The sequence below is a fragment of the Solanum pennellii genome, chromosome 1 (assembly GCF_001406875.1).
Source record: "Solanum pennellii chromosome 1, SPENNV200".
In the NCBI taxonomy this organism is placed as follows: Eukaryota; Viridiplantae; Streptophyta; class Magnoliopsida; order Solanales; family Solanaceae; genus Solanum; species Solanum pennellii.
This window is the reverse complement of record NC_028637.1, coordinates 68,032,508-68,060,149: the sequence shown is the minus strand read 5'-3', so window position 1 is coordinate 68,060,149 and position 27,642 is coordinate 68,032,508. Positions and strand designations below refer to the sequence as shown.

Here is a 27,642-nt window from a genome sequence, read left to right as displayed (position 1 = left end):
AAGAGTTTAAAAATAAAAATTTGAAGTTTAAAATATTTTTAAAAAACAAAATTAATTTTTTGGAGAGGGGGCAGGGGGGTGGGTCCGGTGGGGGGAAGGTCAAGGATCAAGTGAAAAAATAAAAATTTTGAAATTGAAAATATTTTTTTAAAATTGATGTTTTTCCCCAAAAAAAATGTAATTTGAAATTGGAGGAGAGTTATGGAAAATGTTTTCCTTAATTTTTGAAGGGAAATCATTTTCCTTAATTTTAAGGAAAATGAGTTGATTTGGAAAACATTTTCCAAAACTTTTGTCCCAAACAAACATGGTAAAATTGGAAAACATCTTCTAGAAAATGTTTTCCTTCATACCAAACACACTCTTGAAATAGGAGGAGAGTTTTGAAAAATGTTTTCCTTAATTTCTTAAGAGAACTAATTTTCCTTAAATTTGAGAAAAATAAGTTGATGTAGAAAACATTTTCCAGAACATTTAAGTCAACCATACATGAGAAATGGAAAATGTACCAAATACACCCTTAATATTGACTTTTTTGGGGGACAGGTAGAAGTTTTATGTAAAAGGTACCAAGATGGTACACGACCAAGTACAAGACAAAGCTACAGCATCTCCACAGTCATAATACATTTTCCCCTTAACAATCCAAATACTGGTCCATACTATCTAGAGTACTTCTTTAACCACCAAATAAACAAGTTTTTGATACATTTGTTTGTTACTCTAGCAATCTACAGTCTCTTCTCCTCAAAGCATGCATTCCTTTCCAGCCAAACATCCATAATATGCAAATGGGAATAGTCCTACATATCTGTTCAAACTTCTTTTATGAGCTTGCCAAACATCCAACAGATTGTTGATCTTCTATGGTATTACCCGAGACACCCAATAATATTCAGAAAAATGTGCCTAGCATTGTCTTGAGAAACTATAATGGAGGAATAGATGTTCAACTGTTTCCTGCTCCCTGTTAAAGAATAACATCTGATGCACATATGGTAGGCTCTCCTTAATTTGCAGGTCTTTCTGGACAAGCATCCTTGGCTGCTATCCAGCCAAAGCAGACTACTTTCATAGGTGCATTGGTTCACCAGATCATCTTCCAGGGTCAATTAGGCATCCCCTGACGAATCATCTGTAAAAACAGTTTATAACTATTGACTGAAAATAATATATCCCTGACCCAAACTAAAACATCTGCTTTGAATCAATCAATTATCAGTTCGGTTGTTGTATCAGTTGACAGAAATGCTCCAATTCCCAATCATTCAAGTTTCTCCTTTAAGTAATGTGTTAGCCTGAATTTGGATAGAAATAAATTATGTGACCCTGTCTATTTAAAGCAAATAGGGGAATGTGCTCTTAAATTTTCATCTCCACTCCAAGTATCTATCAAGAATTTAATTCTAGCATCATTGCCAACCTCCAGCCTTGTATATTGTAAGAACTCAACCCATTCTTCACTTATTTTACTCTAGATTCTCCCAAATTATTTCATTCACATTTTNCCCCCCCCCCCCTCCCGAAATACTAATCTTCGTAGCCATTTACTAAGTAGGCTTCTATTCTGCATCTGCATGTTCAGATTCCTCATTACAAACCCCCATGATTTCTTATCTCCAGTAACCACCTGCCACATTACTAAATGAGTTCTCCTTTGGTTTGTCTTTACATCTTATAGAAACTGTCTTCTAATGGAATCCAATTTCTTTTCAACTGCTACATGCATTTTAAATAGGGACATTGTATATGTTGGGATCCTATCCAAGATACTGTTGATTAAGATAAGCCTCCCGCAAGAGATAAGCAATGTTTTTCCACGGAGTCAAACTTCATTCCACACCTTTTTTATGCAAGGGAAACCCGCAGCCGCTCCTCTCCTATTAAATAGCTTGCAAACCACACAGGAGAGGTAATCCGCACTAGGCTAGCCCAGTGCGACGAGCTCGACCCAGAAGGCAAACCCTGTGTGCCTTTCGCTTGCAAAGGGTTTCTAACATGAGACCTCCAACCTGAAGTCCCAAGCCCAAACCACTTACCGGATGATTTGTCCTTTCTCGTCACCCCTAATTGAAGCCCCAAATAAATAGTGGGAAATTTATATACTTCACAGCCCAGAATGTCTGTAACCTCTTCAACACAGTCATCACCATTAATACTAAAAATGATACTCTTAGGCCAGTAAATGCCTGAAAGCACAAAAGGACCCCTCTCAAATACAAAATTTGATCTCTATCAGCCTCACAGAATAAAAGAGAATCATCTACAAAAAAGATATGATTAAGCATCATACCTTCCTGATCTTTTATGCCTATCTTTAGACCCCTTAACGAAAGGTTCTCTTTTTTCCTTAACATTGTACTGAGAATTTCCATTACTAAGGAGACAAGGGATCTCAGTCTCAGGCCTCAATAAGAGTTGAAAAAAACATAGAGGTCACATTTATTAAGATGAGAAATCTCACAGTTGATATGCGAAACCTGATCCATTCTATCCATTTCTCACCAAAGTTCATCAGCCTTGAAGATTCAATAGGCAATGTCAATTGACGTGGTCTTGTACTTATCCTAAATCCATCTTAAAGGCTACCCACTTTTCTTCCTTCTCATCAAATTGTCAAGACTTTCATAAGTTACCATTGCAGCGTCAGTAATTTGACTCATTTGATAAAAGCATTCTGATTATGAGAAATAAAATTACTGATAGCTCTCTTAAGTCTTTCTGACAGTAGCTTGAATGTTGACTTTACTTTTGATCTACGTCTGATACTTTGTACTCAAATACTAGTAGCTCCATGACTTAGTCTCTTTTCTTTGGGTGTATGGGTTTCTGCACTATATCAGATATTTGTACTTATTTCTGCATTTATGTTATGCTAGACTGTTGCGATATCTCTTGTGTTGTGCTTATTTCAATATTATGAGCATATATTGATAGAGGGTTCACGTCTAAGTCCTCAATTTGAATTGTGATGAACTTCGTATCAAAGCCTAGCACCTCAAATTCCTCGGAGTCATGGAGCAGTATCTAGTAGTCTTATTTATGAATGCATAGGCCCCCCGAACTTGTCCCGAAAAGTCAATAAAGTTAGTTACACGCTTTAACTATCACAGTAACCTATTATATATCCTTACTACTCAAAAGTGAATTTATTACCACCCTGAGACATGTAACAACACTTTCACATTATGTGATGTATTACACCTGCTGCCATATTAGCAATACATCAGCGCCATGTCATAAACTATAATTTTTTGTTTTCTTGTCCTTATTAATTAACTTTTCTTTTGTTAACAATATTTTACTCTAATTAATCCCTAATTAATTATTTTAATTTTCTCTAATAACTATATCTTCTTCTTCATAATATCCCACCCATTTCAATTCTCATCTCGCTATTGATTTGTTCTTCACCACCAGTATATCACCTTCAATCCTTCTTCTTCTTTGTCACCCAACACAAAATATCACCACCGCCAATATTAATATCAATTTTTTCTTCGTCACCATCTTCAATTACCTTTTAAATTTTTTGTCACTCACCACCTATCATCACCAAACCAATAAAGTTGATATCACCATCAAACCCAAAAATTGATTAACAACCAAAACTTCTTTAACAAAGCCCAAAAAAACTGAAAAAGATAGAAGCAACCAACCAAAACTTTTCTAGATAAAATACCATTATCCAGAATTAACCTAATTGCAAATAAAAAAAGAATAATTGTGCTTTAAGATTGTGATTAAAAAAATAAAAAATGAAGAAGATGATAATGGGTGGGGTGTGAAGAAGAAGAGGTGTGAGGGTAGGGGTGGAAAGAGGATTCTAACTTTTTTTTGCTTTAATTTCAAACTGACCCGCCTATTCTTTTAATTTTTTTTTGCCACGTCAGTTTTAGGGGTCAGAAAATTCACTTTTAATAGTACAGGTGTGTAAAAGGTCACTGTGATAGTTTAAGCTTTGATAGTTTAAGCGTGTAACTGATTTTTCTGGACAAGTTCAAGGGGGAATTTAAGCCTTTTCTTGTTTTTTTGAGAAAGTTATTTATGGATCCTTAGACCATATGTTTCAAAAGTTTTCCTTTCATGATTAAACTGTGTCATGTCTTACACCATCACATAAAAATTGGGACAGAGGGAGTAGCTTGTTTTCTTTGGTTGGTAGCTTAAGGATACTGCCTGACTCAAGAAAACTTGAAGGGAGTATCAACTATGTTCAAAATGCTATCTTTGTAGACAGGAGTCGGAAAGCAACAGCCAACTGTTTATTCACTGTGTAATCACTTACCAGCTTTGGCGAATTTTCTTAACATGAAAGGCATTAGACGGACAATGCCAAGGCTGACTAGTGTATTATTGGCATGTTGGAGCAGCTTGGACTGAGGTACCAAACAGAAGAAGAGATGGAAATAGAACTTGCTTGCATATGGTGAACCACTTGGAAGGAAAGAAATGGATGTTATGAAAATATATTCAGTTCCACCCAGAAGATGAAGTTGAATTATGTCTTACTTTTTCATTTTTGATGTAAATAAATATTCACAGATGATTCTGCATCTGGACAGAAGTTTTAGAATCTTTATAGAAATCCTTGTAAGTAGTATCAAGGATACACTGATTTTTGCTGTCACTTTGTTCAGTAAATATGGAAACTGGTACAGCCTTTGTGCTGAAGTTCTATAATTATTAGATAATCTTTGACTGAGGAAGAGTTTGGCTGAAAGAGAAAGTTCAACATGCCAAAGAGTTGAGTTCAAAAGTGAATTTTGGAGCACAGACAGATAAGGTTTAACAGGTCTTTATTCTATATATTATTAAATATTTAACAAAAATTGTTTACATTACTAGGATATTCAATTGAGAGCCATATGGAATGTAAAGACATCTCCATCGCAAAGATGAATAGTTAGCTATTACAAATACCATAAATGATTAGACGAATACAACTGACTTATAACCTGATCATCATAGAGAGTAACATCTATTACAAAGGGGTAAAATAGCCACTAAATTCAATAATAAAACAGATACCTCAGGGTCCCCTTTTGGTCTGTTCAAATGGAACAAGAAATAGAACTCTAAGAAAATGAGTTGCCTTCTCACCAAAATATCAAGTAGCAAACTCATGAGCCAAAAAGAGTAGCTCAGTTGGTTGGAGGGTGTGGTTGTTAACCACAAGGTCGAAGATCCAACCCCTTCCTCTAGCTTGTATCCTATATTCTGGCATCGATTGGAGCTAAAAATTGGTTCGTTGGACACCTTTTAAAACTAGACGAAGAAAAGGCTTTGGAAAAACTCGACAGGCAGTGCTTGATCTTTATTTTAAGGCAAAAGGGTTTTGGAGATAGGTGGATCAGATGAATCAGGTTCTCCTTTTCTACTGTTAAATATTCTGTTCTGGTTAACAGGAGCCCAGTTGGATTCTTTTCCCCCAGGAGAGGAATAAGGCAAGCGGGCCTTTGTCCCCCTTCCTTCTCATCTTACCAATGGAGGGACTTAGCAGGATGCTTGACAACGCTGAAGAACTTAATTGGTTGCAGGATTTTTATGTGGGCAGCAGAACTGGTCAATTAACCTCTGTATCACTTAATGTTTGCTGATGACACTCTCATATTTTGTAGAGAGGTAACAGGTTAAATATATCAATATTACCTAAATGCTCTTTTAGGCTCTCTCTGGTCTCCATATCATCATGTTTAACTACCCACCTGTGTCGGTTTCGGGTACAGGTACCCTCTTGCTTAACGTCGTTCGAGCTGATTCTATTCATGGAGATTCGTAACTACTCCGGAGAGTGTTATCATCATTCATCTGTGAATATGGTTAATGGGTTGGAAGAAATGACAGAGATAATGTGTTGCAATACAGGGACATTCCCAACTACCTACCCCATTGGGGGCTAGCTACAAATCTGTTGAGGTATGGAATGGGGTGGTTGAAAAGTTTGAGAAAAGACTGGCCACCATGCAACAACAACTTCTCTCTCTTGGAGGTAGAATTACTTTGATTAACAGAGTGTTAGACAGCTTTCCGACTTATTTCATGTCCTTATTCCCTGCACCAGATGCATTAGGTGCTTATTCTTGTGGGGTGGCAATAACGAGTCCCACAAGATTCACTTGATGAAATGGGATAAGGTAACTAGCCAAAAATAACTTGGTGGATTAGGAGTGAAGGACATGGCATTCCATAACAAAAGCACGCTCTTGAAATGGCATTTAATCAAGAGGGCATGGGACTTTGGAGGTCCAAGCTAAATATGGACATGATAGCCATTGGGTTACCAACACTAGTAGATTACCTCATGGTTGTAGATTGTGGAACGAAATCGGGAAACTGTGGACTGACTTCACTTCTAACAACTGTACATATATGCAAGGGAACCATTTCCTCTTCTGGAAAGAACCTTGGCTTGGTCAGAATCTATTGAAGGAGCTCAACCTATTCTCTATTGCTTCCAACCCCGATTCCACTATTTCATAAAATTGGGAGGGGCATACTTGGTGCCCTAGACTAAGAAGGAACCTTTCCACTGTTTCACAAAATTGAGAGGGGCATACTTGGTGCCTTAGACTGAGAAGGAACCAGAATGATTGGGAGTTTGAAGCACTTATGGAAGATTGCATTCTAATGTTGTCAACCCCCTGAAAAATGACATGCTCAAATAAGGTAACATCATGGATAGTATATACTCTGTCAAAGTTATATTAACCTTACTCCTGCGTATAACCCTGAACAATTCTTGGATTTTGTTAACTCTCTTGTATTGTGATAGGTTTTATTTTTGCCCTTTCTAGAGCTGACTATCCCTACTTTTGTAAACCTTGCATCCTCGGGATGCGTTGTTATTAATACACTTCTTACATCATTAACAAATTAACATAAGTATCTGTTAATGTACCTTTATCTTAAGATTTATGACCAACTCTATCAAACTGACAACCACTGCACCAAATTCATGCATAGAAGTTACACCAACTCACTCCACTAGGCTTAGACACAATGCATTGGACCTATGCACAATGTTTCATGGGCAATCCATAGGAAAACATTCACTAAGGGACTTTCTAGTCAATGTTATGGCTTTTTAAAGGTAAAACTATAAAACATTGGGGCTCATTTTGGGCATAATTTATTAATCGTTTGGAGGTTCTTTTGGATTCTATTGTTGTAATGAACTGGACGCTATTACAAAGTTCCATCTTCTCTTAATCACCTAGACTTCTATGTTTTCCTTTCATAATCTTGTGGTTGTTTTTATGGCCATATTGAAACAAGATTGATAAAAAAATAAATACTCTATATAGCCTATTGATTTTATGCACATGCCTGCTCAATAGCAGAAAATATGAAAAATATGAAAGAAATTTCTTGTTGGATACAAAAGATCTAACAAACTATAAGGACACGAGGTTTAGTCTAAAAAGCATACAGCTTTGAACATAAAAACTATATAAGAAATCCAAGGACAAATTTCAAAATAGTAAGCCCATATCCCTCTTTCGAGTACCACAATGCTCTCTTTGCTTTATGTACTCTCACATGTTTCATCATCTTCCCTCTTACAATACGAATGTTTCCTCCCTAATTTAATGCTCTCTTTGGTCAAGTGTTAAGAAATTTCAATACTCATGATTTTTGATGCCTTCAGAAATTACAAATTTCAACTTTTTGTAGGATACAAATTGTACACAAGTGTCGTGTTGTACTGCTATGTACTATAGGCATATCACAATATTGAAGTTTGTAGTTTAATATGGCCTTAATGCTTCATAGCTTATGAAATGTTAAACCTACTGAAGTATCACACTCCAAATAATTTGCATGTCATTAACAAATTAAGTGAACATTTGCTTGAGAATTGTTTAATGTCAGTAAATGGAAGTTACTGAAAGTGGGTGTGGCAACCTGCACAATTTCTTAGATTTATTCAACTTGGAAAAGCAAAACTGTTAACCCCAAAATTTGGGGGTCAGAAGCAGTTCATATTGAATTCAAATGTTAACAGTGAGACGGGTTCAATGTATACTTACAGTCTTGAGCTATAAGGCCTTTTTCATGCACAACGCCTCCTGCCATGGGATACCAACACAAACCAACAAAAGAATTAAGTCTCGAACAGTATTTTTTTTGTTTCAAATGAGGAATAACTAGGGCACATTAAAAAAACAAGATACCCCAGTTTTGCAATCTCCTGTTTGTCAAGGATTTCCATTTAGAAATTGGCGCATCGTATATCTAGAACACACAAAAAAATGAAACAATAGAGATTTGTGAAGAAAATAAAAAGAGAAAAAGATAAAGTGATTGAGTAAAGAGATGAACTTTACAGTTTTCAATAAGTGGTGGTGCTCTGACTCAGTAACGAAGTCTGGAATGTAGAACACAGTGGGTACAGACCCAACTCTAAACTCGTTCAGAGTTTTTGACATTTCCATTTGTTTTCTGTTATAGAAGATGAACCAACTATCAGAGAAATCGCAAGCCAAAAACCTGTCAATTTCACAATACTCCTGCTTTGATCCACTTTAAATTGATCAGAGATGCTATAAATTGTGTCAGTTTGGGGCTAAATTGCGAGTAAATAACTCAAAACATCAGAAATTATTTGTAGAAGTGTTCAATTTTATTTTGCATCACTAAAATCATTTGACTTATGGATTTTTTAAATATAAAATTAGTTAAATTAAATTATTATTTTGCTAAGAAATCATTATAACAAACAAATTAAAGAGAGTGATTACACAAAGCAGCACCCTTTAAGTTTAGCTTTGTTATACTTATCCCCAATTGCAATGTATATTATGATGCTTAACTCTCTTATTTTATTATTTTAATAAATATTTTCTTTACCTAATTACTTTTAATAAATATTTTCTTTACCTAATTATTATTAACATAAAAATTTGTGATTTAATTAAATTGCACTTAAATCATATATTATTTAATTAAATTGATTTCATAACATTTTTGTATTCTATTTCTAAAAAATATAATCATTCTGCAGGCATGAAGATGATATAATGATTTATTTTTTTTTTTGAGAAATAGATTCAATTTTCTACATGTTCAGTTAAGATTTGAAGTGTCAAGCCAATATAATTACAAATAATATTTACTTATGATAATTTAAAAACAAATTCAAAATTCTATTTAACATGTCACTGGAACATTGATAACCACTCGCGTGGGAGCAAAAGAACAACAAAATCATCTAGTTAAATTGCAAATATGGTACATGAAGAAAACAGAAAAGGAAGTGTTTCTACATGTTCAATGTTCACCTTTACTTGATAAATGACATAGAGCAGATGTCACATCCCGAGACCACACCTTAGAAGATATGTCACTCTCGGAGTGCAATCGGCGTACTCGACCTCTCGGAGGTCTTATACAAGCCCTTATGTATCGTTCATCGCATATACATAAAATAACATCTCAAAAGTGTTATGATTATCAAAAGAATAATCCGAAAAGAGTTCTGAACTGATAAACAACAATCTAAGTGAATAAATTTGTATAATTACGGGTGGCAGCCCAGGGGCGAAAGCCTAGCATGGGTCGATCCCTATCAGTATAGGAGGGTGGCAGCTCAGGGGCGAAAACCTAGCATGAACCGATCCCAAATTGTGTAATTATGAGAACCGTATCCCAGAGGTTAATATGCCAAAAAGTAGTGCGGAATTAAACATTTTCACAAAACATTAGAATATCTTTAATAACATCATTCCTTAGAAATCATAGGAAATACTAAGTCTCAATCTCATTAAAACTTAGACACTGGAATACTTGAGATACGGTCTATACTTCAACACATAGAGATACTTAGTCTATTACAATACTTCAATAAAGGAAATAAAACACATCTATATATGCCCTCGAGTCAATTATGGACATACTTCACTTTGCTTGAATGACTCTAGAATCCAAGCTCTCCTTCACGATCCTTCTCACCTTTCACCTACACCTTTAGAGATAACAAAATGTATGGAATTAGTACAAACACTTGTACTAAGTATGACATTATGCATAAAATCATGCAAACGAACATTCATTACAAATATGCATCTTTTCATTAAAACATCTTAGTATAATCATAAGAATAATTTTTAACACCTTAGAAACACATAAGATAATTTTTAAGCAATTTAACACATTTTAAAACCAATTTTAGAGCAACCTCAATATACTGTACAGTGAATTCCTTGACTGTTACAGTGAAGTGTCTTCTCTTCACTTTAGACACTTCCTATCATGTAGTCTTCACACTAAAAGCTCCTAAGACTCACTTAAGCAACACAAAGAGAGACCGCCCATACATCCTCTTTAAGTGCATAAATAATCGTCAAGACTACTAATAATGGGACACACACACTTACAAGATACCAATGCACATAGCATGTACAATATGACATTTTCCTTACCAAGGTTACCAAAAGACTTACTTAAGTAAATCAAGAAGATAACGTCCATGATTGACCTCTTCAACACTACCTAAATAATCCTTCAGACTACCTATGTCTTAGATCATGTCCACATAATCAACATCTTCCCTAACTAGAGTCATTCTTAAGACTTATCTAGGTAAAATACAAAGTGACCATTCCTATGCCCCCTTCACACCTTAACTAGACAACCATTAACTATTCTAGATAACTAATTATTCATTTTACATGCTTTCTCAACTTAAGTCATTACATTCATTAGTTCATTTAAGACGCATTCAACACATAAGGACATTCAAGTAATGTTCTTGGACAAGACCTAGGGACTGTAACTAACACCTTCAAAGCTTATTGTGCAATGTTTAGTTAGCTACATATCACCACCTAAACTTCATAGAACTTCTCTAATGCTAGTAGGTATCCGATATGTTGAGAATAAGGAATAACCGACATAGACCATGGTAGCTAGACATGGAATCCGAAATTCTAACCTACTCCGATGAGGGCGTTCTACTTGCCAATGGTAGAACTTGGACACATCCTATGTATGCACATGGTTAAGGAATATGAAGGGCGTGTTTTGTACTCTACTCTTTCTTTAACTAGAAATACTTTCCTTACCATACTCATTCAGTGCTAGCCTTTGTTCTCATGGGTTGATTTACATTAAAAGTTCGTATAAAGGGGTTCCATATCAATTTCATAACCCAATCACATTCACCCTACCAAAGAGGTCTACTAGGGCTACCTTACAATGGCAACAAGAAGCTCATAATGACTTTCCAAAGAATTGATATGATGTCGTTCCATCCAACCAACCTTAATTCTATCATTCCTTTACTTGAAGGATACCATTACGACTTTCGACATTAAATTAATAACCTTACCACTAGGTTCAAGGTTTCACAAAAAGGACCCTCTTAACATCATGTCATTCATACATTCAATACTAAGAGGCTTTAGCATACTATGTAAAGACATCTCATATTCACATTCATACATGCATCAAGTAAGGGACACAAGTCAACCAAGACAACACACAACATATTTCACTTTAACACATATTGCACGTCATTCTAGAAGCACATAGAAAGAACCATTATCATCTTTAAGTCATCCTATACACTACTATAACATATCAATATAACCATCACAACTCATATAGTCAAGTTGGAACAATCATACACCACCATATAAGATTACACATATAAGCACATAGTCATAGTCTACATGATCTCCTAACATACATAGAAAGAACACATGCTTTCACATTACTTCACATGTAGATATATATGTTCATACTTCACATAAATCAACTACACAAATCATCATAATACTTCAAGTAGTGCCGGCAAGGCCTCAATCATTATAATACATAAAGTAACACCGACAAGGCCTCATCAATTGCAAGTAAGCACATAACACCGCCACCATAAGTGTACCATGCCAATAACAACATAATTGAAGTCTAATTATCATAAAATGGTAATTAGGTCAGCGTACCACCACTCCATCCTAAACACTTCATTCCTATGCTAAATCTAATTTAATACAACAAGGCCCATAACCATGGCCATAACCAACAACTCAATACATAAACTATGATATTCAATGAAAATATATCAATTAAATATAGATTCATAAATTTAAGACAACCTAGATATTAATTCTATACAATTATTACATCAATCAATAGTCCATAAAAAACTACACTATAATTCATAAGCATTAGATCAATATTACTTAACCCATAAAGTAGTCAAAAACTATGGTTCATCAATTACATGGGTTCATATGTTAATTGAGTAGAAATTATCGAATTAATAACAATTCAATCAATATTACTTAACCCATTAAGTAGTCAAAAACTATGGTTCATCAATTACATGGGTTCATATGTTAATTGAGTAGAAATTATCGAATTAATAACAATTCAATCAATATTCAATGCTTAAAACCCTTTAATGCAAGAACCCATGCATAGATCATGAAATTGGACAATTCATCTTTGAAAACTTTAGCAAACATTTTTGAAAGTTGGGCTCTTTGATGAATAGAGTTACAAGATCAAAATCCATACCTATATAAATATAATCCTTTAATTTGATGAAGAATCTACGCTCAATTCTCCAATCCAAGCCCTTCCTTGTTTTTGTCTCCAATGGAGTTCTAGAGAATTTCTAAGGAAATTTGGATTTTGTTCTTGAAGAATGAAATCTTCTAAGTATTTTAGGCTTATAAACATGTTTAAAATACCCAAAAGACCTTTTATAAACCGCCCAAATTCTTATTTGGATGTTGAGTGAATTGACAACTTCACGCCCAACTTACAGTGAAGATATGCAGGAATAACCTCACAGACGGAAGGACCGTCGACGGCCCATCCCTTGACCAACGGAACGTCTTGAGGGTCCATGGTGTGGGACTTAGGCTGGTATTTTGACTCTCATTCCCCACGCCTAAGTTTCCATCGACGAGACCTCACTTACGCGGTGTCGACTGACCCGCCGAGCGTCGATTGCCTATACATAATGAAAAGTAGTGCGGAATTAAAACTTTTCTCAAAATACTGGAATATCTTTAATAACATCTTTCATTTGAAATCATAAGAAATACTACGTCTCAATATCCTCAAAGCTTAGACACGAGAATACTTGGGATACGACCCATAATTCAACATTTAGAAATTCTTATCTATTACAATACTTCAATAAAGGAAATAAAGGACATCTATATATGCCCTCGAGTCAATTGAAGGCATACTTCAATTTACTTGAATGACTCTAGAATCCAATCTCTCCTTCACGATCCTTCTCACCTTTCACCTACACCTTTAGAGATAACAAAATGTATGGAATTAGTACAAACACTTGTACTAAGTATGACATTATGCAAAAAATCATGAAAACGGACATTCATTAGAAATATGCATCTTTTCTTTAAAACATCTTAGTATAATCATAAGAATAACTTTTAACACCTTAGAAACACATAAGATAACATTTAAGAAATTTAATACATTTTAAAACCAACATTACAGCAACCTCAATTTACTGTACAGTGAATTTGACTGTTACAGTGAAGTGTCTTCCCTTCACATTAGACACTTCCTATCATGTAGTCTTCACACCAAAAGTTATCCTAAGACTCACTTAAGCAACACAATGAGAGACTGCCCATACGTCCTCTCTAAGCATGCCTAAATAATCCTCAAGACTACTAATAATGAGACACATACACACTTACAAGATACCAATACACATAGCATGTATAATATGACATTTTCCTTACCAAGGCTATCAAAATACTTACTTATGTAAATCAAGAAGATAATGTCCATGATTGACCTCTTCAACACTACTTAAATAATCCTTCAGACTACCTATGTCTTAGATCATGTCCACATAATCAACATCTTCCCTAACTAGAGTCATTCTTAAGAATTATCTAGGTAAGATACAGGTGACCATTCCTATACGCCTTCATATAAGACTCATTCATCACATAAGGACATTCAAGTAATGGTATTGGAAAAGACCTAAGGACTCTAACTAACACCTTAAAAGCCTATTGTACAATGTATAGATAGAGTCCCAAACCACCACCTAAAATTCATAGAACTTCTATAATGCTAGTAGGTATACCATATGATGAGAATAGGCAATAAACGATATAGACCATGGTAGCTAGATATGGAATCCGGAGTTATAACCTACTCCAATGAGGGTGTTCCACTTGACAATGGTAGAACTTGGACACATCACATGTAGGCACATTGTTAAGGAATATGAAGGGCGTGCTTTGTACACTAGTCTCATTTTTAAACTAGAACTACTTCCTTACCATACTGACTCGTTGTTAGCCTTTGTTCTCATGGAGTAATTTTTATTAAAGGTTCATATGAAGGGGTTCCATATCATGTTCATAACCCAATCACATTTACCCTACCAAAGAGGTCAACTAGGGATGCCTTGCAATAGCGAACAATCTCATTATGACTTTCCTAAGGATTGATATGATGCCGTTCCATCCAACCAACTTTAAGTCTATCATTCCTTTTATTGAAGGATACCATTACGACTTTTGACTTCAACATTCATAACCTTACCACTAGGTTCAAAAATTCACATAAAGGACCCTCTTAGCATCATATAAGGTCTCATGTCATTCATACATACAAGACTAAGAGGCTTTATGTAACATTCTAGAAAATTTACTTTTTTAGTGAAGAGTCTATTAGGTTTTAAGAATATGTATTGGGGTACATAGGCATCCCACTGCCCAATATTGAGTAATATTGGGCATGTTAGAGAATATTGTCTTAAGGGTGTTAGCCAAATTCTATGTATTAACAAGTACTAAGATATATTTTGATGTTCAAATACTTATGCTTGTTTAGGAATTGTACCTGCAATGAAATACCCTGAACTACAAATTTCTATTTCTTAAGCTTATACACATTGGGTACGAGGTATCCAAGTGCCAAGGCTAGGTACCATTACACATAATCATTTAAAATGATCATGTAGATTAAGTAGTGCTCAAGGACATAGTGAGGATCCTTGGGACAAGAAGTGCGAAGCAACACATGTGTTAACAGCCAAGAGACCAAACGACCAATCCCAATCGAATTCGGTTAGGGCAGTAAGGGACATGCGCGCGTCGGGTCAATCCATGTGGGGCCGATCTTTAACCAATCCTAGGATCTAAAAAACATACCTAACTAGATAACTAACCTACGACTAACTAAAATAAACTAACTAGTGTGCCCGAAATCCTAAGACCTAACCGGGTGACACTAGCCGAGTAACTAACTAAAGAAACATCCTAGTACCTAACCTATGATGGTCCAAAAGGGTTGATATTACCCTAATGACTTAGGGGTACTTTAGTTATTACCCTAGGTCACTTAATTAATTAAATTATCAATTTAATTAATTAATGTAAATTTATGGTGAAACCCGAACCCTTAGCAAATTTTCAGAATATGGCTAAGTCAAATGCTCTCATATTTTAAGTCAATTGAGGAGGGGCGATTTTGTAATTAGATAATTGATTTATTTAATTATGTTAATTAGCCCTAAGTTGAATTAGTCAATATTTTGTTCCTAAGACTTAGACTCACGTTTAACTAGGTAAGAAAGTCTTGACTGAAAATAGTGAACAGACGCCAGGAAAACAGAAAAATACTCTCGGTTCTCCTTAGGAGATTTCAAGGCAATTCTTCAAGATTCTCGTGCAAAGTATAGGGTGATCTTCGTATATTCAATTCTACAGTAAGGTATGGGTTTTCTCTCTTTAATTCGTTTCACCATGAGGCTTTTCAAATGTTTTGAATTCAAGAAAACCAAAACTAGGGTTGTTCCCAATGAAATTGTCGAATGTTCATCTCCCTAGTTCTCCCTATTTCCGATTCTAATAGTATATATAATGCAAATCTTGAGCATGTTGTTGGTATGTGGTGCTAACTAATCATTATGTTTAGGTTTCTGTGATTTTATAATGTTGAATTAGACCTATAGTTTAGTTCCGTATGATTAATGCCTTTTGTGTTTGAGAAGATGAAATTGCTATAAGTCTTTTATGAAATTTAGTTTACTGTTGAAAGGAAAGAAGGTTTCAATTACTGTTTGTGTTTTACAATAGATATGTTTGTAAGTGTTCGGAATGCAATGTTTCCAAGAAGAAATAAGAATGAGAATCAAAACTAGTTAATGAATCTTCAATGCCAAATCAACTTTACAGCTTGGCCAAACTAAGCACCGAATTGTTCTTATAAGCTAATCAAATGTTAAAAGTTGACTTGCTTAAAATGATGAGAATACTATAGTATATACATTAACTTAATTTAATTTTCTAGTGATATTATCATGACAAGTGTTTAGTGAAAATTTTGTTTATGCCAATAAATTGGCCAGCAATATTTTTTGCAAAATATGTAATAGAATCGGCCAATGATAAAGTCATATCAATCACATATGGACAATGTAAATCATGATGTTTTTTGTAAGGCCAAATGCATGTTAAAGATTGACTTGACAAGATGTAACTCAAAGAACTCATAACCTAGGGTATGCCAATGATTCAGACAAGTCCAAACATACCCTATCTAAATAAATTTGTGAACATAGTAGCACATTGAATAAGTCCTTATAACTTTCATAAAGAATGATACAGGACTACCAAATAACATTGAACAAGATGTGGTGAGTAATGAAATAACGAAAAGCTTAGGAGTTATGAAATTGACCTAGAATGGGGTGTTAAAGGAAGTGAGACAAGTCTCACTTGCACCTAAACAATTATGTTAAAGATACTCACATAAGAAGGTGTTAGAAGTCGTGAGACAAGTCTCATTCTCACCATAATGATAATGTAAGATTTAAGTTCACATTCATAAATTATAGAAAGGAATGACAAGTAATCTATTTAGCTAAGCATACCTCATAAAAAAAACAAGCTTCCATAATGTATGAGTCAACTCTAAAAGTTGTAAGGTATGATAATTGAGCTAAGCACCGATAGACTAGTAATGAGCTTGTGCAAGCACATGTAAGCCTCATGAGATGAGACTACCACCAAGGTGGATAAGGGTCTCCAAATTCTCCTAGTCTTTGAACTATGTTGCCTGCATAGGTTACTAGCTAGTGGATCCACCTAAGAAAGCTAGGAATTATTCGGTTTCACATTGGCCGGTGAACCACCTCTTTTAGTGTGGGAAGACACATGATTTCATGTTAGCTCTCATGATCTAAGTCGTTTAATGCAAAAGATTTCTTAATAAAGTAAGAAAGAAAGAAAGAAAGAACTAGGAAGATGAGGGGTGTTCGAATAGGATGACCAAAGGGTGAGGTTAGACTAACTAATGATGTAAGTCATTCTTAGTCATTGCATAGAAAGATCCTAATGGAAGTCTTAAAAGAATATCCTAAGTCAAACTAGCATGTTCAAAGTGAACATGACATCAAAGAAGAAGAAATGTAGGTTCAAAGTGAACTACGTAAGCAAAAGCATAAGTATGTCAAATCATCTGTGTTTGATAAGAATGAAGTTTTAACAGTTATTGGCTTATGCCAATAAGGGAGCAAAAGATAATGACTCAAAAACTGGAGTATGAATATATCCCCAACATTTTTACAATATGCAAATGATCAAATAATAGGTATAGACAATAAAGATTGGCTTATAAAGACTTCATGCCCAATTTAACAAGAATGGAAGGAATATCTTTTGAGTTGGGTAGTCAAATCATTTCCTTAGTCTTTTGGATTACTTACTTGATTCATTGTAGTAATGAGACTACAATGAATCATTGCACTCGTAAGTAAAACATAGGATCAAAGAAGATCATTGAACTACACAACAAAAAGAAGAAAAGACTGAAAAATAAACTAAGGCTGGGAGAGGGAGCTCTCGGCCTAAGTGGAGCAAAAATATTAAATTTTGCTTGAGTTGCTCTAAAATTATCTTCATGATTCCAAGGTCTTATGTTCATATAGAAAATGATTCATGTGCTTTAAATTCATGAAACTATTTCATATTCATAGCATGATTCATAAATAACGAATTAGGAAAGTGAAGTGACTTTACTTTCCAAAAATGGCATGTTGCTATAGGAAGAGCTTTCCTTGATCATGCACATTCCTTATGTTTTTATGTGCATACACCCATACTTATTTCAAGTGTGTACTAACCCATATACAATTACTCTTATTATAGGTGCATGTCCTTGAAGAAGATTGAAGATCAGTTGAAGCCGTTTGGACTAGTACCTCCAGACTTTGGTATGTTCTCTTAAGTTCAAGGATTCCTACGCTTTATCTTCTAGATTTAGTAAATTAGACATAGCTAGTGTATGTTATCCCTAGCATTTCCTTTCAAACAATTTTCAAGCTTTCGTACTAAGACTGGTTTGGCAACTATTGATGATATTATGAATTCTTCATTTCAATTGTTCAATCTCTTAATAGATGGTTGTTTATTTTGAGATGTTAGTATAACAGTCTTATGCAAGAATTATATGAAGTCTAATTACACTTCAATAAATTTAAAAAGTTTTAAATTATCTGCTAAATTTAACTGTATGATTGTGATGAAAGCTAAGAAGAGGCTTGTCTGCGACCTCTGAGATGTTAACGACGCCGATCTTATCTAGGGTCTAGGACCCGGGTGTGACAAACTTGGTATTAGATGATGAGGTTAAATTACCTAGGAACTAAGGCTCAAAAGAACCACGTTGTGTAGTTTCTAGCTTATGGTTGTGAATTGCACCACAAGTATGACTTACAGACTTAGTGATGTTAAGAATCGTCCCTTCTTCTACTTTTTATCGTGCTGTGTAGAGTTTTGACATTTTGTGTCATTCTAGCTCTAACTTCCTTCTTATGTGTGCCTGTAGAAAAATGAACACAAGAAGAAACGCATGAAGGAGAGTTGGAGAAGAAGCTGTTTGGGGAAATCAAGCTCCTCTTTCAGGCCCAACTACTGGAGTGCAAGTGCCTGTCAACCCAGCTGCGTTGACGGATGGAGAAGTGAGAGCAACACCGGTTCATATGGCACAAGCCATCACTGCTCAAGCACAAACTATCACAACACAGACCATTAGAGAGGGTGCTCCCAGTGAGAACCCACATGCTAGCACCATGGCTAGCAGACTGATATATTTCACCAGGATGAATCCTTTAGTCTACTTCGGGTCCAGAACCAATAAGGATCCCCAGGAGTTTGTGGATGAGTTCCACAAGATTTTCTGTTCTATGGATGTTAATGAAGAGGAGAAGGATGAGTTGGCTACATACCAACTCAATAATGTGGATCAGGTATGGTACGAGATGTGGGTAGATGGCCGAACACTAGGAGAAGTCCCCATCTCTTGGGACATTCTCAAGACTGCATTCTTGGAGAGGTTCTTTCCCAGAGAGAAGAGAAAGGCTAAGGTTGAGGAGTTCATCAACCTATGTCAGGGAGGTATGTCAGTCAAGGAACACTCCCTGAAGTTTGTTAAACTTTCTAAATATGCTTCTTCCTTGGTAGCAGTAGCAGGGATGAGATGAGCAGGTTTGTGACTGGTGTATCGAATGATTTGGAGGAGGAATGTTGGGAATCCATGTTGCATGATAATATGGACCTTTCTAGGTAGATGGTACATGCACATCGGGTGGAGGAGAGTCATCAGAGGAAGAGAGGTCGAGAAGGAATGAAGCCTAGGCTCTCAGTTCAGGATGCTTCTAGCACTAGTAGGAGATCGTTTGGAGTCCAGGACAGGTCCAGGTTCAAGAAGGGGCACCACCACTCAGGTATCATAATCCTTCCAGGAACACTAATGCCGAAGGCGACAAGTCTGTCCCCAAGAAGGGTAATGATAGAAATGCCCAGCGTGACAGAAAGTCGTGTGGTAAATACGGCCATTTGCATGGAGGTGAGTGCATGGTAGGTTTTAATGCCTGCTATGGGTGCGACAAGAGTGGGCATATGATCAGGGACTGCCCACATGTCAAGAATCCGGCCAAGGCAGATACTCAGCCTCGGCCTAATCCTATTAATGCAGCCGAGACTCCCAAGAGGAACAACTTCGATGCTTTGAAATGTAGAGAGGAGCAAGAGAAGTCAGCTGATGTGGTCACTGGTAACTTGCATGTCTTTTCTTTTCCTGTGTATGCATTGTTAGATCCAGGATCCACCTTGTCTTTTGTTACTTCTTTAGCAGCTAGTAAATTTGACTTGCATCCTGAGATCTTACATGAACCTTTTTCTAGTTAGTACTCCCATAGGAGACAACATTAGAGCTAAAAGAGTATATAGAGAATGCCCAATAACTGTTCTTGATAGAGTTACCTATGATGACCTAATAGAATTAACCATGCTTGACTTTGATATAATTTTGGGTATGGATTGGCTCAATAAATGCTATGCTACCATAGACTGTCGAAACAAGGTAGTAAGGTTTCATTTTCCTAGTGAGATAGAGTTAGAATGGGAAGGGCATATTTCAAATCCAACATGCCATATAGTTTTCCATCTTAAAGCCAATAAGATGTTATCTAAGGGGTATTTATACCACTTAGTCAGAGTCAATGACTTAGAACATGAAGTTCCTTCCATAGACTATGTGTCCATAATGAATGAGTTTCAGGATGTCTTTCTGGGGATTTGCCACGAATCTCTCCTGAACGCGAAATCGACTTTGGTGTTGACTTAGATACCAACACCAAACCAATTTCCATTCCTCCCTATATAATGACTGTTTGTAATCTCAAAGAGTTGAAATTGCAGTTAAAATATCTACTTGATAAGGGTTTCATCTAGCCGAGCAATATCCCCATGGGGTGATCCAGTGTTGTTAGTTAAGAAAAAGGATGTAAAACTTAGAATGTGTATCGATTATAGGAAACTCAACAAAGTCAGTATAAAGAACAAATACCCTCTTCCCAAAATTGATGATCTATTTGATTAGCTCCAAGGTTCAAGTTTCTTTTCTGAAATAGATCTCTGGTCAGGGTATCACCAACTTAGAGTGAGACAAGAGTATATTCCTAAGACTTCTTCCGTACCAGTTATGGTCATTACGAGTTTTTTTATGTCATTTGGTCTCACTAACGCACCAGCCGCGTTTATGGACCTTATGAATAGGGTCTTCCATGAATACCTTGATTCTTTTGACATAGTATTCATAGATGACATCCTCATATACTCTAAGACCATATAAGAGCATGAACAACATTTGAGAATGATATCTCAAGTACTGAGGGAACATCATTTGTATGTGAAATTCAACAAATGTGAATTTTGGCTGAGATCATTGACCTTCTTTGGTCATGTTGTGTCCGACCAGGGTGTAGAGGTTGATCTGAAAAATATTGAGTAAGTAAAGAACTGGCCGAGACTCCTCATTCCTACAGACATACGGAGTTTCTTGGGTTTGGATAATTACCATCGCATTTTTCTTGAGGGCTTTTCCGCTATTGCTGCTCCATTGACAACTTTAACAAAGAAGAAGGCGAAGTTTTTGTGGTCTGAAACTTGTGAAAAGAGCTTCCAAGAGCTGAAAGACTGACTCACTTCAGCCCCAGTTCTCACATTGCCGAGGAGTGGTGAAGGGTATGTGGCATACTGTGATACTTCCCGAGTAGGTTTGGGATGTGTTCTTATGCAAGATGGCGAGGTGATTGTATATGCATCAAGACAGTTGAAAATCCACGAGAAAAATTACCTTACCCATGATCTTGATTTAGCTGTTGTGGTATTTGTTTTAAAACTTTGGAGACATTACTTATATGGTGTACATGTTTATGTATTTACTAACCATAAAAGTCTTCAGTATGTTTTTACACAGAGATAATTGAATCTTCGTCAGAGAAGATGGCTAGAGCTGCTCAAAGATTATGAAATGAGTGTCCACTATCACCCATGTAAGGCCAATGTAGTGGTCGATGCTTTGAGCCGATTGAGCATGAGCAGTGTGTCTCATATTGATGATGAGAATAAGGAGCTGGTTAAAGAGGTACACCAATTGGCTAGGTTAGGTGTACGACTGGTAGATACACCAAGTGGGGTGTTTCGATTCATTCCAGTTCTGAATCCTCATTTGTTGTAGATGTTAAATCTAAGCAGCATCTCGACCCAGTACTCATGGAGTTGAAAGACTCAGTGTTGAGTAAGCTTAATGAATTATTCTCCCTAGGGGGCATGGTGTGCTTAGATACCAGGGCAGATTGTGTGTGCCCAATGTTGATAATATGAGACCTAATATTATTGCAGAGGCTCATGGATCCAGGTATTCCATTCATGATCTATTTGTTGGCAGGTGTGAAGCGAGATATTTCTAAGTTTGTGGAGGAGTTCCACAATTGCCAACAGGTTAAGGCCGATTCACCTTAATCCTGGAGGTCTTAGCCAGTAGATTCAGATCCCAACATGGAAGTGGGAGGCGATCAATATGGACTTTGTGGTTGGTCTGCCCAGGTCCAGGAAACTTCATGATTCCATTTGGGTCATTGTTGTCAGGATAACTAAGTCTGCTCATTTCAATCTTGTGAAGTCTACTTACAGGTCCAAAAATTATGCCAAGGTGTATATTGATGAATAGTGAGGTGGCATGCCATCCCTTTATCTATCAATTTTGATAGGGGAGACCAGTTCACTTCTCACTTTTGGAGATCTTTTAAAAAGAGCTTGGGTACAAAGGTGAAGCTCAATACTGCTTTTCATCCTCAGATTGATGGACAAGCAGCGCATACCATTCAGACCCTTGAAGACATGCTGAGAGCATGTGTTATTGACTTCAAGGGGAGTTGGCATGATCACTTGCCACTGATTGAGTTCTCTTATAATAATAGCTACCATTCCAGTATTGGGATGACACCTTTTGAAGCACTGTATGGCAGGAGATGTAGGTCCCTAGATGGGTGGTTTGAGGTAGGAGAGTCTTCCATTTTAGGACCTGAGATTATACATGAGGCTATGGAAAAGGTGGGAATGATTAGGGATAGATTGACTACTACTTACAGTCGTCCAAAATCCTATGCTGATAATAGGAAGATGGCTCTTGAATTCGAGGTAGGTGATCAAGTCTACCTGAAGATATCACCCATGAAAGGGGTGATGAGGTTTTGTAAGAAAGGAAGTTGAGTTCGAGGTATATAGGTCCTTATAAGGTCTTACAACGAGTAGGGAATGTTTCCTATGAATGAAGTTACCAAATGATGTGGCTTCTTTTCATCCAATGTTTGATCTTTTGATGCTTAAAAAGTGTCTAGGCAATCCAACATCTATCCTGCCTGTTGAGGGGTTAGGAGTCGATGAGAACCTTCTTATGAAGAGGTTCCAGTTGAAATTTAAGATCCACAAGTGAAGCAGCTGTGGAACAAGGAGGTTGTCACCGTAAAGGTGTTATGGAGGAACCACCTTGTTGAGGTAGCAACATGGGAGGCCGAGGCCAACATGAGGTCCCATTACCCTCACTTTTTCAGTTCTTGATGTTAGATATACTCTTCCTGAGTCTGATTTTGTTTATGAAACTCTAAATTTTAGTGCATTAGTCGGTTTTGGTGTTTTAAGTCCATAATTGTGTGTTTTATACTTGCACTTTATGAGTTAATATGAGTTCATGCTTGCATTCATGTTGCTATTTTTGTATAGCGTTGACATGATTTTTGTGTCGCATGAGTTATGATGTGCATTGAGTTAAAGTGAGATCGTGAAGTAAGTTACTTAATCTCAGATATGAAGCTTCAGACAAACTCTGAGTGATGTGCATCATCCAGAGTAAGTTGTGAATCAGATATTCACAAAGAGTAAAGTTTCAAGTATGTTGATGTGTTTTTAGAAAATACCCTTTTTGATTCAAAATGATGTGTAGTGTCATTTGGGGATGAATGTTCCAAAGGGGGGGGGGCATAATGTAGCATTCCAGAAAATGTACTTGCCTAGTGAATAGTCAATTAGGTTTTAAGTATATGTATTGCGGTACATAGACATCCCAATGCCAAATATTGAGTAATATTGGGCATGTTAGAGAATATTTGCTTAAGGGTGTTAGCCAGTTTCTATGTATTAACAAGTAACTTAAGATATACTTTCATGTTCAAATACTCCAATCCAAGCCTCTTTAGGAATTGTACCTGCAATGCAGACCCTAAGATAAAAGTTTATATTTCTTAACTGATGTGCAACATCAATAGTAAGTTGTGAATCAGATATTCACAAAGAGTAAAGTTTCAAGTATGTTAATGTATTTTTCGAAAATACCATCTTTGATTCAAAATTATGTGTAGTGTCATTCGGGGATTAATGTTCCTGGGGGGGGGGGATAATGTAACATTCCAGAAAATGTACTTTACTAGTGAAGAGTCTATTAGGTTTTAAGAATATGTATTGAGCTACATAGGCATCCCAATGCCCAATATTGAGTAACTTAAGGGTGTTAGCCAACTTCTATGTTTTAACAAGTAACTTAAGATATACTTTCATATTTAAATACTCCATTCCAAGCCTCTTAGGAATCGTACCTGCAATGAAGACCCTAAGCTAAAAATTTACATTTCTCAAGCTTATAATCATTTGGTACGAGGCATCCAAGTGTCAAGCCTAGGTACCATAGCACATGATCATTTAAAATGATCATGTAGATTAAGTAGTGCCCAAGGACGTACTGAGGATCCTTAGGACAAGAAGTGAGAAGCAACACATGTGCAAGCACATGTGCTACAGGCCAAGAGACCAAACGACCAAGCCCAATCGAATTCGGTTAGGGCGGTAAGGGGGCAGGTGCACGTCGGGTCAAGCCACGTGGGTACGAGCTTCCTAACCAATCCTAGGCTCTAACTAACTTACCTAACTAGCTAACTAACATAGAACTAACTAAAATAAACTAACTAGTTTTCCCGAAATCCTAAGACCTAACAAGGTTACACTAGCCGAGTACCTAACTAAAAAAACATCCTAGTACCTAACCTAGGATGGTCCAAAGGGGTTGGATATGGTCCTAGTGACTTAGGGGTACTTTAGTAACTACATTAAGTCACTTAATTGATAAAATTTTCAACTTAATTAATCAATGTAAATTCATGGTGAAACCCGAACCCTTAGCAAATTTTCAGAATTTTGCTAAGTCAAATGCTCTCCTATTTTTAGTCAATTTAGGAGGGGTGTTTTGGTAATTAGATAATTGATTTATTTGCTAAGTTAATTAGCCTAATTTGAATTAGTTAATATTCAGTTCCTAAGACTTAGACTCACGTTTAACTAGGTAAGGAACTCTCGACTGAAAAACAGTGAACAAATGTAAGGAAAATAGAAAAATACTCTCGGATCTCGTTAGGCGATTTGAAGGCAATTCTTCATGATTTTTGTGAAAAGTATAAGGTGATATTCGTAGACTCAATTCTACAGTAAGGTATGGGTTTTATCTCTTGGATGCCTTTCCCCAAGAGGCTTTTCAAACGTTTTGAATTAAAGAAAACCGAAACTAGGGTTGCTCCCAATGAAATTATCGAATGTTCATCTCCCTTGTTCTCCCTATTTCCGATTCTACTAGTATGTATAATGCAAATATCAAGCATGTTGTTGGTATGTGGTGGTAACTGATCATTATGTGTAGGTTTCTGTGACTTGATAATGTCGAATGAGACCTATAGGTTAATCCGTATGATCAATGCCAAATTGTGTTCGAGAAGATTGCTATAAGTCATTTATGAAATTCAGTTTACTGTTGAAAGGGATGAAGGTTTCGATTACTATTTGTGTTTTACACTAGATATGTTTGTAAATGTTTGGTACGCAATGTTTCCAAGAAGAAATAAGAATGAGAATAAAAATTAGTTAATGAATCTTCAATGCCAAATCAACTTGATAGCTTGGCCAAACTAAGCACTGAATTGTTCTTATACGCTAATCAAATGTTAAAAGCTGGCTAGCTTAAAATGATGAGATTACTATAGTATATTCATGAAGTTAATTAACTTTTCTAGTGATAAAATCATGACAAGTGTTTAGTGGAAGTTTGGTTTATGCCAACAAATTGGCCAACAATATTATTTGCAAAATATGTAATAGAATTGGCCAATATCTAAGTCATACCTATCTTAGATGGCCAATGTAAATGATGTTGTTTCTTGTAACGCCAAATACATGTTAAAGATTGATTTGACAAGATGTAACTCAATGAAATCATAACCTAGGGTATGCCAATGATTGAGCAAGTCCCAACATACCCTATCTAAATGAACTTGTGTACATAGTAGCACATTGAATAAGTCGTTATAACTTTCATAAAGAATGGTACAAGACTACCAAATAACATTGAACAAGATAAGGTGAGTAATAAAATAAATAAAAGGTTATGAGTTATGAAATTGACCTAGAATGGGGTGTTGAAGGAAGTGAAACAAGTCTCACTTACACTCAAACAATTATATTAGAGATACTCACATAAGAGAGTGTTAGAAATCGTGAGACAAGTTTCATTCACACAATAATGATAATATAAGATTAAAGTTTACATTAATCAAGTGTAGAAAGGGATGACAAGTCATCCATTGAGCTACGCATACTTTATACTAGAAGCAAGCTTCCATAATGTATGAGTCAACTCTAAAAGTTGTAAGGTATGATAAATTGAGCTAAGCACCGATAGACTATTAATGAGATTGTACAAGCACATGTAAGCCTCATGAGATGAAACTTCCACCAAGGAGGATAAGGGTCTCTAAATTCTCCTAGTCTCTGAACTATGTTTACAGCAAGGTTACTAGCCAGTGGATCCACCTAAGAAAGCTAGGAAGTATTTCTTTTCACTTTTGCCGGTGAACCATCTCTTTTTAGTGTGGGGAAGACACTGAATTTCATGTTAGCTCATATGTTTAATGTCGGTTAATGCTAAAGATTTGTTTAAGAAAGTAAGAAAAAAAGAAATAAAGAACTAGGAAGATGAGGGTGTTCGGATAGGATGACCAAAGGGTGATGTTAGACTAAGTAATGATGTAAGTCATTCTTAGTCATTGCATAGAAAGATCCCAATGGAAGTCTTAAAAGAATATCCTAAGTCAACCTAGCATGTTCAAAGTGAACATGATCAAAGAAGAAGAAATGTAAGTTCAAATTGAACATGAGATCAAAGAAGAAGAAATGTAAGTTCAAAGTGAACTACGTAAGCAAAAGCATAAGTATGTCAAATCATCTGTGTTTGATAAGAATGAAGTTTTAACAGTTATTGGCTTATACCAATAAAGGGAGCAAAACATAATGACTCATCAATTGGAGTATGAATATATGCCCCATCATCTTTATATTATGCAAATGATAAAATAATGGGCATAGCCAATAAAGATTGGCTTATAAAGAGTTCATGCCCAATTTAACAAGAATGGAAGGAATAACTTGCGAGTAGGGTAGTCAAATCATTTCCTTAGTTTTTTGGATTACTTACTTGATTCATTGTAGTAATGGGACTACAATGAATCATTTCATTCGTAAGTAAAACATAGGATCAAAAAATATCATTGAACTACACAACAAAAAGAAAAAAAGACTGAAAAATAAACTGATATACTGATGCAGGAAAATTCTTCTAAAGAAGACGTGTTGAGCTTTCTTTCCTTCGCTAACCCCCATAGTTGAATAAGAAAGTTCCGTCTCCAGTTCAGGGGAAGGAAAAAGGAAAGATTCAGCGAAGGACAAGGTGGAATGAGATCCTCCGGTT

At 36.0% G+C, this 27,642-nt stretch overlaps 1 protein-coding gene across 1 annotated transcript in view; it reads right to left on the bottom strand.

The window, feature by feature from the left end:
- The window catches only part of LOC107009979 (alpha-ketoglutarate-dependent dioxygenase alkB homolog 6), a 12,941-nt gene extending 4,311 nt beyond the window's left edge, over positions 1–8,630 (bottom strand). The window contains exons 1-3 of the mRNA XM_015209274.2: positions 8,331–8,630; positions 8,178–8,238; positions 8,034–8,072 (exon numbers count right to left, since the gene is read on the bottom strand). Coding sequence (XP_015064760.1) covers positions 8,034–8,072; positions 8,178–8,238; positions 8,331–8,438 — 208 coding nt within the window. The 5' untranslated portion in view covers positions 8,439–8,630. The remainder of the gene's footprint in view (positions 1–8,033; positions 8,073–8,177; positions 8,239–8,330) is intronic.
- Between the last annotated feature and the right edge of the window lie 19,012 nt (positions 8,631–27,642).